We start from the raw sequence: 16,640 nt of genomic DNA on the forward strand, positions 1-16,640 counted from the left end.
TGTTAACTTTAATCTCAAATTATTGATATGAGTTAAATTAGTTAATAAATACAGTGTGTTCGTCCTCTTATACTCGAATTTGATCTTCCCCTATCCATTAATTAGTCCAATTTGATTCATTAACAGATATTGAATTTCTCATGACAAACTCATTGGAAGAAGTCTGTCTCATTTTGGATCAAATGTATCCACGTCAACCTTGACTTCATGTTGAACTATTTGCATAGCCCTTCTGAGGGCCGGGCCACAAATCGAGTAGCGAAGAAAGTTCCGACTTTTGAGTGATTGCCAGCCAGCGTTGCAGGTCAAGTCTATTGGTGTTCAAGTCGTTGCATGAGCACTCACCAAGTTTACTAGGTCAAGTCATTATTCCTTTTTTGACGAACATGAGTATTTGTTTGGCATCGACTATAAAGATTTCAACCTTAATTTATAGCTTACAAGCTTATGAAAGATATTAAGCCTTGATTTTTAAAGTAATCATAGTTTACATGCCAATTATACGCTTGAATGGGAAAGAAGGTAAATTGTTTTGGCAATAAAAAGGAAAAGAAAAAGGGAAACTGAATATGCAATTAACACAGACATGATATGTTTCTCGAATAAAAATTAGATACACACGATCTTGTTTGCTAAGATCATTGTACGTAACAAGATAACTAAATTTATGGAATGTTCAGAAATATGAAAAGATTGTTCCATTGCGACATTGTTCTTCATATCTCTTCCTCTTTCTTTTATGATCTTGCAAATGAAATGAATTCAGATTATGCAACAATCGACAGTCGAATAGAGTCATAAAATGTCATACATTATTCATTGATTTAGAGATAAGCACCAACAACTTCAATGTTTTATACAAAGTATATTTTCCCTTTTTTTTTTTTAAATAAATTTTTTTGTAATTTTTTAAATTGTTGTGAGCCACACGTGGTGTAGGAGCTTCTGGGAAGTAAGGGACACTTTCCTTAGTGGTGCAGAGCGTATTTGTGGGTTTGAGTACCGGCTCCACGATAGCAAATTTCCAAAAATGACACCAGAAGAAAAAGCCAAATCATTGGTGCAGAGCGTAGTTATGGGCCTTTTATTAGACAAAAAGGTCAAGGCCCAGCCCAAGAAATCAAGAACAAAAAAGCCCGACCTACAAAAATATTTGAAAAAATAGGGCACGGAGCACAAAAGCGAGATAGCCGTTAGAGACAGACCATCGTGACTTTTCGGTGGTATTAAGATCCGACGGTCAGGAATTAGTAGCCGTTATATTCAAAACGAGACGAACACATGCCCTTCTCTCCCCAATTCCGCTTTTTATTTCTTTTTTCCTTTTATTATTCTGTTTCCTTCGAATATGAATCTGCTTGATAAATAAAAACCCATTTTAAAGAACCCAACAAGAAAGAAAGACAGAGACAGAGCGTAGAGAGGTATAGAGAGAGAGAGAGGGAGAAGAGAGAGAGGGAGGCTTGCCAAGGTCCTATGCCATTCACTTCTCTCTCGGGATTTTGAAGATTGAAGCTAATTAGCTTTAATTTACAGTACTTTGATAAAGTTCCAGACTTGATTTCTCTCCAAGGTTAGTGGGTTTCTTTGGTTCTTTCATATTTGAAATCGGATGATCTGGGTTTTGTTCGTTTCAGTCTTTTTCTACTTCATCTTGTTCTAGATCAAGGGTTTTCCCCCTTTTTTCTGTTGTATTTAGGGTGTTTGATTTTCGTTGTTTGATGATGGTTTCTGATTGGTTCTAATCTGTTTCCCTTGATCTTAAAGGTGATCGAAATGGGTTCAAAGGAGAACAACCCAGGTCTCGTTAGGTCCTCAAATTTCCAAGGTAGAGACCTAACAAAACCTTAAATTTAAAATGGCGTTTTTATAATTTTTAATTTAAATTTATTTTGTTCATTTGTATTTATTTTCTTTGAAATCCTGAAAAAGGTCCAAGATTGGTGGGTACCAAGTTTGTGAAGGAGGTGGGGCCAATTCGTCGTCAGGCATTGAGAGATGTCCAAAACATCACCAGAGCTAACGTCAACCCTTGTGTTGTCAACAAAAGAGAATGTGCTGGGTTAGTGATATTTTCGTATAATCTGATTCTCTTTCTAAGTTTTTGTTTTGATATTTGATTCTTTTTGTAACAATCTTTCATTTCAATTAACTAATGTGAGACCTGGGTCAATCGTTATTCAGGAAAGATGCGGCATGTAATAAAAATGTGGCAAATCTGCCACATAGACCAATTACAAGGTTGGAACTGACTCTCGTTCGATTTCCCCTTTTGTTATTTCCTTTTTCTCTCAAGAATTTAATTTTGATTTGTTGATGTTCTTATAGGAGGTTTGCAGCACAAATGGTCCAGCAGTGCCCAAATGTAGTACCTCTATGCTGATGACAAAAAGCTTTTTAATTCCTCTATTCATTTGTTTTAATTTAAATTGAAATTAAAATATATTGGTGCTGGTTGTATGCAATTAGGAAACCAAGGAAGTGACTGTGACTTCATTGGTTGCGAATCCGAGTGGTGTGGTGGATGTGGAGGACTGTGAAATTGATCTGGAAACTAAGAAACTGAGCTCATCTACTGCCAATTCTAGTTGTCTGGTGGACTGTGAAATTGTAGATGTGGAGGATAATGAGGATGAGGCTTGTGATGCTCCTGTGCCAATGTTTGTGAAGCACACAGAAGCCATGCTAGATGAAATTGATAGGATGGTATGTGTGTCTTACTATCTTGTACCGACAGCATTTTTCTTCATGAATAGTTCCTATTTTTATATATTGGAAAGCTAACTAGGTAGATGGTGTTGAATACTGCAGGAAGAGGATGAAGATGTAGAGGAACCTATTATGGATATTGACAGCTGCGGCTTGAAGGATCCACTTAATGTTGTTGAGTACATAGATGACATCTACGCTCACTACAGGAAAACTGAGGTATATTTCATTAGCTATAGAAAGCATACACTATACTATTTGTATTATACGAATTACTCCACATAAGTTCTGTTTTATCTTGAGGGTTAGCAATTTAAGGCATAGATGTTAACCTCAAGTTTTAATGAAAACACATCTGTTTGGTCAGAGCTCAGGATTTTGAAAACGTTGCATTTTTGTGTTTCATCTGACTTCATGTAGCCAACCCCAAATAGTTGGATATCTAGTCTGTTTGAGATGAGCTCAAACATGTAAAAATGTTCCATTTTTGTGGTCTCATATGGCTTAGCACATTAGGATAGAATGGAACAAAGAAGCAAAGTTCATGTAACTTCCCCAGATAGTTGGACAAGGCTACGTTGTTGTTGTATATGCCACCACATCAATGTGGTCGTCTGATTAAATGACTCCTTGGTTGGTAATCATTTTCTGCCTTGCATTTTTGTGGGGTTTAATTTTGTTGGGTTTTGGTTTTATTGTTTCTCTGATTTTTCAATTTGGCAAAGAAATGAGTTCTTCTTTGCTGAAAAATGGTTATCTTAATCATGCAGAAGTCAAGCTGTATCTCCCCTAGTTACATGGCTCACCAACCTGACATCAATGAGAAAATGAGGGCGATTCTCATCGACTGGCTTATTGAGGTGACTACATTCGGACTTTGTTTGGCTTAAAGATGTCCAAATTTGACTAGTAAGAGTTTGGAACCTGTGATGTGAATAGATTGTTAATTGGTTTGAATGTATTAACAGGTCCACTACAAGTTTGAGCTTATGGATGAGACATTATTCCTTACTGTCAATCTTATAGACAGATACTTAGAGAGCCAAATGGTGATCAGAAAGAAGCTTCAATTGGTTGGTGTGACAGCCATGTTACTAGCATGCAAGTATGAAGAGGTTTCTGTCCCAATTGTGGAAGATTTTGTTCTTATATCAGATAAGGCATATTCAAGGAAAGATGTCCTTGATATGGAGAAATCAATGGTGAACAGTTTACAATTCAACTTTTCTGTTCCTACTTCTTTTGTGTTCATGAAGAGATTCCTCAAGGCAGCTCAATCCGACAAAAAGGTCAGTAATAGTAACCCCACAGTATAAGAAGCAGTTAGATTTCACTTATCATTTCTCATTATAAGAAAGTATTAATACTTTGTAGTCCTGGAATTGAATCAGATTGAGCTTCTGTCCTTCTTCCTCATTGAGCTATGCCTGGTGGAGTATGAAATGCTCAGGTTCCCCCCATCTAAGCTAGCTGCTGCTGCAATTTACACTGCTCAGTGTAGTCTGTCCCGGTTCAAGCAATGGAGCAAGACCAGCGAGTGGTATACTAATTACTCAGAAGATGAGCTCCTGTAAGTTATTGAACTGAGTTGCATGATTCATAGCAATTTTATGGTATATAAATGAAGTAATAAAACTATATAGGACAACATTCCCATTTCATGATTATCAGAAAGCTAATGTTGTGTGTATATTTTTGTATCAACAGAGAATGCTCAAGGATGATGGTTACTTTCCATCAGAAGGCTGAAACTGGGAAACTTACTGGAGTACACAGGAAGTACAGTACATGGAAATTTGGCTATGCAGCTAAAGCTCAACCAGCTGCATTCCTCCTGGATCTCTAACAGTGCTGACAGAGAACGTGGATCAAATTTAAGTGATCAAGACTTTCTGGTTTTCAAGGTCTTTCTTGAGTTGTCACTGAGCAACAGAAGTTGCCCTTGGGGGGGGTCTTAGAACATATAGGGTGGGTTTCTTTTGTTGACAACACCAACAACTATCTTTAATCTGCACTCTGCAGGTAATGTGAATGTTTCTTTTTTTTTTTTTTGTAGTTTTTCACTGACTAGTGTTTCCTGGAATACCAACGGTTTCTTTGATGTGATATATAACATTTCCGTTTTATGTGAGTGGTAAATGTGTTTGCTCTCTTTGAGGTAATTTATTATTTTTTTCAACTCAAAGTCTATACTGAATTTTTCAGAGTAGTTTTGATCTTTTCAGAGTTTTTGTAATTGAAAAGATAAGATCTTTAATCTTCATTACCATTCCACTTTCCACAATTTCAACCTGTAAGAAAGTTTGGGAACTTTTACTGTGGATTTGTTTGAGAACAATGCAAGTGCTTTTTACCACTAAAACTACATACTCCTCATGGCTTAGCAAATAATGTGTTGCAAGCTTTTTCTCTTCCACTTATTAAACATTGAATGTAATAAGGTGGGTTGGGTTGTTGAATCAGATTGTAAACTGATTCAAGACTGGATAATGATAGCATTGGCCGGCAAGAACGACCCAGCCAATTACCTATAGATAAGTAGATGAATAGTTGACTTGAAAATATTTTAGGATGCCGGTTTTACCAATTGAGTTTTAAAAATTTTGAAACCTGTGAAGAGATTTTGTTAATGTGTTCAATTGTGCCAAAACGGGGTGGTTATAATTTGCATGTTTCTTTTTTCTTGTTGCTGTTTTTTCATCAACTCATCTCATGTTACCAAGTTGGAGAAGTTACCATATAATTTTGATGCGAGGGGTAAATGTGTCTGCTTCTGTGTTTATTATTTGGGTCCATTACCTGTCTAAATCTCCATCATTAAAAACATGATGTTAATATATATTTGGCACATTCATGTTAATATCAATTGTGAAAGCTCACCTCTTTAATTTTTATTTTTATTTTAATTTAATTTTTTTGTCTTTGGATGGAAACATTATAATCTAAATACTAAAAAAACAAAATAATTACAGAAATTATGGTATCTGATATATACAAAAAAATTTAAAAAAGCTCTTTGGTGTCTGATACTCATTTTCCTAACATTGAAAGATTTTGCAAACCTCAATTTTCAGTTGTTATTAAAATTAAAAAAAAAAGGGTGCATTTTAGTTGTTACAAGTTGGAAAACATGAACGGGATCGCCATTGGGTGAAGGCAACAAGAAGGTAGTTAAAATGGGCTTTGGTTGAATCAGCACATATCACTGGGCCTGCCATTCATCAAACACATAAGGCCATCTCCAACAGTAAATGTTTCATGTCAGCGAGCCGAACCCAGCACTTGTGTTATGAAATCATGATCTCACATGGCCATGAATCATGATCAGCTTCTCGAAAGGAGTTATTTGGTGTGCATTACTCTCAACGCCTCACTGAGTCTCACCGTCTCGAAAGGAGCTATTTGGTGTCGCTTCTCCTTGCCTGCCTAGTCCTAGTCGATGATGAAATGACAAGCTTAAGATTCTTACAAGTTTCAGTCTTGGCTTTTCCAAAGTGAATTGAGGTGGTGGTCCACGATGCAGACTTGACTCTGACCATTTTTCAATGTTAATTGAGGTGGTTCCATCCGTGTTATTTGAAAGACCCACCAATCCTCCACCCCACTCTCTTTGATTCTTCTGAAGTAAAAGCATTTGATTCCCTGCAATTTCTTTCCTGCAATTTCACCAACTAGGGTTGTACTATTATTTTCTCTACTTTTCCTGCAATTTCTTTCATGTGTAAAATCTTATACATGCTGCAATAAATTGAAACCATAGAGTACAGGACCAGACTTGATATATTCAGCTCTTCTACCTAATAAATGCCCACCAAAAGATTACCACACAGATAGATGGATTTTCATTAATTTGAAGCCAACCTAACTTAATTACGTTTACATAGCCAGCCTAACCTAGTATAGTAATAAGACACTAGTTGCAGCAAGAGGAAGGATTCTTAAGAATATGAATGTTAGATTTTTACGACTCTAAAACAATATTTTCTTTATTAAGATGGTTTAATTAATCTCCAGAATGAGAGATAACCAAAAGCCGTAAGTAATGAAGAAGAGCTATGCTCAAGCTCCCTTGATATTTTCCACGTTGTAATTACAAGAGTGCTTTGGCTTGGCTTTTGGTCAATGGCTTTTCATGGATCTGCTTCTTCTGCTATAAAGTAAAATAAGTATGTCACTCTCATCTCATTGATTCATCACCTCACGTCTATATATTATAAACCCTTTTTTCCTTTTGTACAAAAATTCCCACTAGCTTTTTGACCCACCACCCCTCTCTCTTTGCTTCCCCATTACCCTCCATGTCTGATATTTTTCAACATAGGTTGGAGTTATTCTAAACTAGACAGTAGAAAACAGATTAAATTTGTCTGATACAAAAGTGCAGATACATACCCACGCCCACGCCCTCCGCAATTAATCCAAAAAAGGAATAACATCGTCACATTAGAATCATAAAACTTTCCTATTTTGGAAACCCCAACCAAAGATATATTATTGTTTACAATAAAATGACAAGCTTAAGATTCTTACGAGTTTCAGTCTTGGCCTTTTCAAAGTGAATTGAGGTGGGCCATGATGTAGACTTGACTCACGCATGCAGAGAGATTGAAAACTGATATGAATTTGGTAGAGCAAATATATAGAATCCAAAACCAAAACTCTCTCACCTTTTCACTTTACTCCCCCCCTCCCCCCACCTCATCAAATCCAACATAAAGGAGATTTTTCACCAACTAGGGTTGTACTCACCATAAATTGGGATCCCAATGATCTCTATTAACATGAAGACTGTGGTCTAGTAAGCCTACCCCATGTCGACAACGACAATAGCACATTCCCATGCCATAAAGTCCAATAATATAAAGCAGATCTCATGCCACAGACTCCAATAATACAAAGCCACTGATTTCAGTAATGCGTTGCCAAACACAGCAGCTAGGGAGTAAAGAAAAAGAGCTTGGAAGATTGACCGTACAAATGTAGGCATCGGTGTAGTGGCTTTTAGGCATCACTCATAATAGTCAAGACTCAAGAGATGGTAGATCACACATCCAAATTAGCGTCTCAGTACTAATGACTCTGAGGGACTGAAATTACTGTTGTTTTGCCATCCTTTAAATTATGTAGATACAAAAGGTATTAGCTTATATTGTGCTTTCAACAAAGCAAGCACCCAAGAAATCCACAAAAGCTGACACATAAGATGACACATATATGCCTGCAAAATAAAATCAATATGTCCAAAATCTTAACTCCCAGCTTCGACGGTAGCCAAAAAGTCCAAATTATCAGTCACCAATGTGGAGCGATATCCACACAGGAAAATTTTGAACTTGCTCTGGCCATGAAATGGGACAGTTTTCTTTATTCGTCAATATATCAATCTTTTGTGTTGGCTGGTTGAATTGTGCATGGCAATAGATAGGGATATTGTTGTCCATATATGTATATTTATCTTGTTTGATATTTTTCAACGTGAGTTGGAGATATTCTAAACTAGACAGTAAAAACAAATTAAATTTAACTTGCTTTTTGGCATAGCCGTCCATGCTGCAACTCACTATAAAATCTCACCTTCTCATCCTCTTTTTCTCACCTCCAACCCTCAACTTCTCACTAACCCACACCTCTGCTAACTCACCCTCTCGGCTTCTCACATCCTCTTTTTCTCACCTCCAGCTCTCACTTCTCCCTCAGTATGGAGCCAAACATTCCTAATCTTCCCTACATATTGACCACCCCTTTCTCAGAGCCTCTGAAGTTAGTTAAAAAAGATGCTCCTATAGATCCTAGACTGAATAAGCTGAGGAATACTTATATTCCTTGGAAAAACATCACAGATGCCAAAATTCACCTTGTGCTTCAACGACAAAAATGCCATGATCCTCCGAAACCCATTGAGATGAAAAAATCAAAGGGTAAGGGTAAGGGTTCCTCATCACATCATCCAGAGCCCGATCCTCTTGACGAAGCCAACCAAGCCTTCATCGAAACTCGGTACAATTTTGCAACAACCATTAGGTCTTTTATACCGGGACCTAACCTTCCCCTCATGGTATGGGTGAATGGTGATGTTGACAATGTGCTACTGCTTTGGACAATGTATCAAGATCGGCGCTTACACGTTTTGGCTGAGCTGACCGATGAGTTCGAATGGACAAACCAAACGGTATGGGCCCTCCAGAAGCTCTTGGCGTACGCAAAGGAACAGTTGGCGCCATGTGGGTTCAAGGTGAAAGACTTGAAAGATAAGCAAATCACGGGGTTCAGCAGCAAAAAAAGATAGTGAGTAGTGACTTCGTAAATTTGTTTTAGTTCTTTATCTGGATATCAACTGAAAAAATATTGTTTTTTGTTTTTGCAGGGTGCATGCAGGGCCGAGGTGGTGCCGAGGTGGTGTGGTGGAAGAAAATTGACCACCCCTTTCTCAGAGCCTCTGAAGTTAGTTAAAAAAGATGCTCCTATAGATCCTAGACTGAATAGGCTGAGGAATACTTTTATTCCTCGGCAAAACGTCACAGATGCCAAAATCACCTTGTGCTCCAAAGACAAAAATGTCATGAACCTCCCGTAGAGATGAAAAAATCAAAGGGTAAGGGTAAGGGTTCCTCCTCACGTAATCCAGAGCCCGATCCTCTTGTAGAAGCCAACCAAGCCTTCATCCAATCTCAGAACAATTTTGCAGCAGCCATTAGGTCTTTTATACCAGGACCTAACCTTCCCCTCATGGTATGGAACTCGTGTGATGTTGACAATTAGTTATGTGAGGAATGGAAGACTGCTACTGTATTATTAATTAATTTGTATTATTAATTAGTTATGTGAGGATGGTTTTATTATTACTTGTACTCTGTTTTTGTTTGTTTATGTCGAGCTTCAGCAAGCACCTGAACTCAGAATCGAACGCTTGGTCAAGAAAACTCTGATTCTTCTTGGCTCTCTTCAAGGCCTGTACGGTCTGTATGGCTTCGACACTGAGGTGTCTCCCTTTCTGCAATGGTCTCGGGTTATTGCTTCTGTCTCTCATCGTCACTATCAGCTTCCATCTTTTGGGTCTCGAGAGTTGCAGAGATGAGGGCTGAGGCTCTGCGTTGAAGATTAAGTTTCTGGGCAGAGAGCTGAGGAGAGTGAGAGTTTGAGTTGCGGAAGAGGGTCTCATTTTCTGTTGCTCTCTTGCTGGCCAAAGCAGTCTGTACTGGGAAGAAGATGATGCACAGAGAGAAGTATGTGATATGTCGTTGCGGTTTGGCTGTCCATTTTTGGCAACAACAATTGAACGACATGTCGTTGGTGGAGTTGAAGCTGCAACTCAACTTTTCTCCAACTTGAGGGTAAAGCCCAGTAAATGAGGGCTTAAAATCAGAGAAGCTGGGTTTACTGTTTTACTGATGCCACTGTATATAACCGGTTTACAGTTTTCACTTTTTCACCAGCTGGTTAATTCATTTCTCCCATCATTCTAATTCCTGGACTTGTATTAACATCTGCAATCAAATAAATTTATGTGCTAATTTTGAGATTGGTGGTGTATCAGTATCAGCTTCCTAATTGTTGGGTATGGCCTTCCATCAAGTACATTGCTCAATGGCTTCACAGCTTTTGGTTTTGCACCATTTTTTTATATTCAAGTTGTGTAATTATTGACAAAAGATTGTTGAGTTTATAAAATAATTGTATTTGGTGGTAACTGTTTTCTCAATTATCATTGATAGTCACTGATCCCTTATTTAATTAAAAATTAATGTGTTATGCATGGCTTATTCAAAGATAATGAAGCTCCTGAGGAAAACCAAAATAAGAGAAGAAGCTAGGGTTCTTAATTGAAAGAAGCTTGGTAGGTACCGAGGAGAAAAAGGCCTTCTCCACTGTGGATCCTGATGGGCTTGGTTGCACATAAATTTGGAGTCCCACCTAACCCAATCAATCTACTAGATCATTATCATGATGCAAATTTATTTATTTATTTTTTTCAAAAGAGAGAAAACAGGTGACGTGGGCAGACAGACAAATGACATAGTTCCTAGAGTTACCTTACCTTGACTCCCCAAGTTCAGAAGGATGGAGCCCACGGCCTAGTAGTGGTTGGCAAGCCTTTTACTCCGCTGGACCCCATTTCATCAGTGCAATAAGTAGATAAATATAAGAAGATAAAATCCAACGAAACTGCCCGTTTTATCCTCTAGAAAAAGGAAAGGAAAATCCTCGGTCCCCAAGGCAATAAATCTTGGAGCAAAAAAACCGAAAATTTATTTAACTTTGGGTCCCGTCTCGGCCAGCCCTTACAGCTATGTGTAGCATCAGCTACCATCGCTGATTACCCCTATGGTCCAACGAAATTCAGCCATGTGTTGTCTGTTGGAAATTTAATATTATAATATATTTTATTTTTAATGTGTGAATGAAAATAATTGTTTTGTTTAAGTATGAAAGGTTGCAACCAATATAATTCAACAAATGACATGTTTATTAATCTATAATCGTATTAGAAGGGATTGAATTGAAGAAGAGTTGGATTAACGAGAATTAAATTCTAGATTCCTATTGAAGTTGTTTATTAAACCATATGGAATTAGAGTTAGAGTGCTACTAATTACTAAAATATCCTCGTTGTTGTGTTAAAGAAAATAACAAATTTTAAAATTTTAAAATTATGTGAGAATATAATAGATAAAAAAGATGAATTTCTAAAGGATTAGATTTGTATTAAGAAGTGCTTTTAGAAGAAGAATATAGCAACAAGCTCGTGCCTTTGGAAATCTGTGTATATGGGTGGTCAGTTCATGTCAACATGCATGAAAACACAACTACAAGTTGTAAATAAGAATCAAAACTCATGTCTTACTTGCTGAAAAGAAGCTGAAAATGCAAGGAACATTAACTATATTATGGGCACAATTAGTGAAATTTGAGTGACATGACATAGCTCACTCTGCTTGCTCTCATTAACTATAGTATGGGCACATGGTCTTTTACTTTTTATTTTGTCTTGGGGTGATAACTTATAAGGTTGGATTGGCTCTAGGTTTTTTTTTTCCTTCTCCCTAAGGGCTGAACTACCTAGCTATCGATAAATTACCTAGCTATCAATCTTGAATGGTAGTGATATTCTTTGTTTCTCTCTTTATTTTCAGATTCCTGTCTAATGATCCAGGAATTGTCACTAAAAAAAAGGCGATAGTTACACTTTTATACAAGGGCAGAAGTAAAAATTTGTTTGGGGGTGGCTAGAAATTCTTTTTATATTAGAGTATGCAGTAGATTTAACGGGTAGGATGGGCTAAATTTTTTGTTTCAACAATATTAGGCAAAGGGCTCATAAGATGTAGGTTTTGGTGTGCCCGTAAAATTTATACAAATTCCAACTAAAATTTTATTTTTCAGGCTTGAAAATTAACAAATTATCAAATTTCATACAAAGAGATACATTGGGCCTAGAAAAGAGAAATGTTTAGAAGTTGGGCTTAGGGAAATATTAGTTATGAGATTAAAATGTAGCATTGGATTTAAATAATTTTGTTAAAAAAATAAAATAATACACAATCGGTCAAGTTCGGCCTGGTCCCATTTTTCCACTACAAGAATTGGAACCGAAATCTGACCAAATTGGTTCGGTTCAGTTTTTGGTCAACTCTGTCCAAATTTTAGGCAACTCAGTTTTTTCCGATATTTTCGGCCCAATTTGGCTCGGTTTTTTAGTTTGAATGCCCACTCCTAATCAAAACTGGCTAAAAGAGCCAATCCTCAGAAAGTATTTGAGATGCTGCTACTGAAGAGACATTGGATCATACCACCTGAAACTAGTACGGGAGTGGATAGTTCATTCTTTCTTTTGGCGTTCCCCCAAAATCTCATAAAAGAAATATACATATGATCCAAAACCAATCGATATGGAACTCAGGTTTTAAATTTGAAGAGAGCATCATAGATAGGGATCATCTATAGTTTCTTTCCACCAATCAGCTAACCTAACTAACAAAACATTCATTGGTCGGTGCAAAACTCGAATATGCTATAAATTCCTGTCCTGTCAACATATAGAGCAATCGGGCTAGAATTGGTGAGCCTTTACACGTGGAAAATTGAAGCTTAGCTGGATCAACCTATTTTAGTCAGTCATGAATTTTGTTTCAACGTGAAATACGCGGTCTCTCTGTTCTTGCAATGTGAAAGATGTGCCTTGAATATTCACACTAAAAGGCCAGTTGGAAATAATGTTGTTTGGAGCTATACATATCACATTCGTCTTACAAGAAGTGCCTTTCCAAGCTTAAGTGTGAAAAAACAAAGGAAGCGCTCAAAAGCCGAGGCTGGAAAGAAGAAACACAACACTGAAAGAAAGTATAGAGAGCAACATTGTAAGTTAGATAGCAGACCAACACTTTCTGCTACTCTCACTCTCACATGTATGATATATAACAAGTGAAAAAATAAATAGTAACTCCCTTTTTTTATCAGTAAGCTTTTCCAAATGAACAATATTGCAAATTAAAACTACATCGATAAGGAAATTGATGGGATACATGTTGAGAAGCAAATCTATATTCTGCGGACCGTAAATTTAAAAGAAAACACACACACAGACACTAGGTAATATAGATTTACAGAAGAATTGAATTCCAAGTATCCCATGGTCATTGCCGCATTTCATATTCTGCAATTGGCAGCTGGACAATAAAAGAATGGCATAATGATATTAGATATATGTCAATTATTGATGAATAATATAGAAAATTAGTATATTTTGCTTAAGTGATTTTTCAGATAATCTGACATGGAGAAAATTATAACACCTTGAGGCAATCCTTCTGTCAAAATGGATTGAATTTGATCCAGCAATTAATGAGACTACTACGTTTTTTGCTAACGAGATTATAGGCGCAAATACAATTGAACTGGATTTTAAAGAGAGATATGGAGTTGCAAAGTCCTTCCCTTCTAGTCATTCTTAAAAAAGTGAACTCCTGGTATGGGCTAACAAGAAACTAATTGTTAATTAATCAAGATGTCCACAAGAAACAGGGAAAAAGTTTGACAGCAAGGATGCAGGTGGTGGGAATTCTACTTTGTTTTTTCCCCTAATCAACCAACCTAATATTTTTATAATTAAATAACAATTTACATTGATGGGGATGTGCAAAACTGCAATAAACAATAAATTCATGTCATACTGAATCAGGCACTTACTGCAAAAGACAAACTGGTTGAGATCCAAAGTCACTCTGCCTTGCTTAGCTGTATCAAATGAATTAAACAGATTACTGCAAGGAAAGAATGACAAACAACACCATTAGTCTTCGGAATAGCACATTCTAGAATTTCAATATTGGCATTTGTCTAACTTGATTTGATGCAAAACATCGAATTTTGAAATTTCCACCTGAAGTCATAGCATCACAAAATGGAACCTGACACATATGTGCGTGTTTGTACATGTATGAATAATTTGTCTAATCTAACCTAGGAAAATATGATAGTCCTCATTAAATCTGAGTTAAAACCTCAAAATCAATGCATGAGCACCATTCTTCAAAACATATGCTTTTTGTGAATTGAAATGCAACCTACCGAGCAGACTGCAAAAATATACAAAGAGATATGAAGTCATCTAGTCGGAACATTCCTTTCTTCTTTTGATCAAAGCTCTGCACAATTAAGAGGAAAAAGAATTAGCTATAACAGCCTTATCAAACCATCTGCCATGCAGCCTTTTGATTTCTTTTCCCAGGGGGGTGGTGAGTAAATCAAAACATTCATCACAGCAGACCAGCGCACAACCAAAAGGACAGTATTAGAGTCATTTTATGTAGAAAGCAGATGGTATACCTCACAGACTGTGTAGAAAGCGGGAGAGTCCAGCGAGAAACCAATTTTTACCAATGCCTGTCGCAATGGTTCAGCAATTGAGAATTCAGAAAATGAAATGAAAAATAAGAGAAAGGCCAGGGAGGAAAAACTAACAGACTTCCCATTACGATACCGTCAAAAGATATCTAAAGACACGAACTTCAATTTTTCATCCAAGAGTTAGATATTACCTCATGCACATCATCAGGAACAATATAGCCACGACCCCTGTAAAACAAACCAACAAAATTAGACAGTTGCTAAATGCTTACAACTGTATGTGAAGCAATTATCCTCATCACCATTTGCAACTAAAAGGAGAATATAGATTATATGCACAAATTAATACGTAAGCTGTAGGCATAGTGAAATGTATATTATGTATGGTTGGCAGAATATCAGAGGAGCATAAAAGTTAAAGTCAAGCACTGCATTGCTCAAACAACATAACTTTATAAAGTGCTTGAATTACGTAAGATGCCCAAGTTCTGCAAAAGACTATCAAGTGAAAATTTAGTTTCCACGGACAAAAACTAACTGCCAATGTCTATTATACTTAGTAGAGTGCATGATCTACGAGGAAAAACATACACCGTCAACCAAGTCTTAAAGCAGCCAACTTTGCTTCATACTACCACGGTTGAATCTATCAAATACACCTTTAATTAGTTCGATATGAAGACACTGCACCTCACAAAATCACGAGACCCTGTTTACCAGAGTGGACAAGAAAAAACCTTAAATATATTTAATCACCTCTCTCGGTCTGAGAAGGCTTGTTGAACCTGAAAAGAAGACAGAAATCGAAACAAAATTACACATAAGTTGTAGGAATACTTGGCACAAATCGGCATCCTCAAATTGAGGTATTACATTTTCAGAGAATAAGGGCTTGAACCTTTAAAGAGATGAGTTGATAGTAACAGAGTAAAGACACAACACAACCACATATCACCAAAATTACAAGACAGACAGGAAGTGTTGAACCAAAAATTGAAATTTCAGGATCAACGTTTTCACCTTGAGAAGGAACTTGTTGAGCGCCACAAACTCTGAGATACAAAAGTGTACAAAATCAGTGAACCCATATGACAAAATCATAATATAAACAAAGAGGATACAAATTGCAGTGTTAAGCATAAAAATAGTAATGAGAGTTAAAAATTTCTGCACTAATATGAGCATACCTTCAAAGCTCATCGTCCCATTCCGGTCAAAATCATACATCCTGCAAAAGGCAACATATTTATCAATGATCTGTGCAAGTGAAGTAAACATATACAAAAAGATGGTGTGAATTTATACGTATCTGTACCTGATCATTTGCTGAACAACCGAGATAGGGAAGTCGAGGTTTCCAACAGCAAGAGCATTCTGATCATTGATACGTCGTCGTTAATCAGGTGAACGCAGAGGGAAAAAAAGAAATTTGAGAAGTTTAGGGTAAATAAGATGAAGAATAAGAACCTTGAGCTGCGGTGCAGTGATGCTTCCCGTATTGGCCGAATCAACTCGGGCGAACCACTCTCTCAGAACCGTCGAGTTCTCCATTTTTTATCTGAGACCGAGAGTGATGTTGTAGAAAGAAAGCTGGATGCTTTTCTCTTCCAATTCTTTAAATCGTCTGGCGACGGTGTCGTTTCGTTCACTTCACCCGCCTTATTTACATGCCAGAATTGTTTGTTAACTCCATTTTAGAGCTTCAAATTTCAGTGGTAAAAAAAGGCACTTAATTATGCTCACATCATATCCACGGTAGAAATTTGACTCTTGTTCTCAGCTCTTTCTCATTCATAATTCTTAGATAATTTTTTTCCTCTCGCAAATTAAAGTTTATAATCCGAATTAAACCGATTTTTAAATTGGTTTTATTTTATTGTCAAAATTAGGAACGCACGTCATTAAGGAATTATGGAGGTTCGAACTTGAGACTACTTATCTACAGGTTAATGTCATTTTTCATTAAGCTAAACCCTATTGACTAGTCTTTAATTCGATTCAATTGTACTACTAATATGAGATTCAAATCGAACAAATCTGAATTGGAATGCTACATTAATTTGAGGTGAGATTTAAATATAACCAAA

The 16,640-nt window shown here is 36.8% G+C and overlaps 2 protein-coding genes and 1 long non-coding RNA gene across 3 annotated transcripts; 2 read left to right on the forward strand and 1 right to left on the reverse strand.

Moving 5' to 3' along the window:
• Window positions 1–1,335: 1,335 nt before the first annotated feature.
• Window positions 1,336–4,840, forward strand: LOC103334764 (G2/mitotic-specific cyclin-2-like). The gene is made up of 11 exons (XM_008237730.3): window positions 1,336–1,573; window positions 1,768–1,828; window positions 1,933–2,062; window positions 2,185–2,241; window positions 2,329–2,365; window positions 2,470–2,706; window positions 2,812–2,928; window positions 3,480–3,569; window positions 3,678–3,998; window positions 4,101–4,279; window positions 4,417–4,840. Exons 2-11 carry the CDS (start codon window positions 1,777–1,779, stop codon window positions 4,553–4,555), a joined length of 1,359 nt encoding a protein of 452 aa, XP_008235952.2. The 5' UTR covers window positions 1,336–1,573; window positions 1,768–1,776; the 3' UTR covers window positions 4,556–4,840.
• A 2,863-nt stretch (window positions 4,841–7,703) lies between these two features.
• Window positions 7,704–10,228, forward strand: LOC148916084 (uncharacterized). Its single transcript, XR_016127647.1, has 2 exons — window positions 7,704–8,994; window positions 9,074–10,228. It is a non-coding gene; the product is annotated as an uncharacterized LOC148916084 (long non-coding RNA).
• Window positions 10,229–13,137: 2,909 nt separating this feature from the next.
• LOC103334762 (uncharacterized) lies at window positions 13,138–16,179 on the reverse strand. The gene is made up of 10 exons (XM_008237728.2): window positions 16,021–16,179; window positions 15,869–15,927; window positions 15,741–15,781; window positions 15,574–15,605; window positions 15,310–15,338; window positions 14,745–14,781; window positions 14,533–14,589; window positions 14,275–14,351; window positions 13,894–13,967; window positions 13,138–13,373 (listed from the first exon to the last, which is right to left on the reverse strand). Exons 1-10 carry the CDS (start codon window positions 16,102–16,104, stop codon window positions 13,354–13,356), a joined length of 510 nt encoding a protein of 169 aa, XP_008235950.1. The 5' UTR covers window positions 16,105–16,179; the 3' UTR covers window positions 13,138–13,353.
• Between the last annotated feature and the right edge of the window lie 461 nt (window positions 16,180–16,640).

Source organism: Prunus mume, linkage group LG6 (genome assembly GCF_029339155.1).
Source record: "Prunus mume cultivar Tortuosa linkage group LG6, ASM2933915v1, whole genome shotgun sequence".
Taxonomy (NCBI): domain Eukaryota; kingdom Viridiplantae; phylum Streptophyta; class Magnoliopsida; order Rosales; family Rosaceae; genus Prunus; species Prunus mume.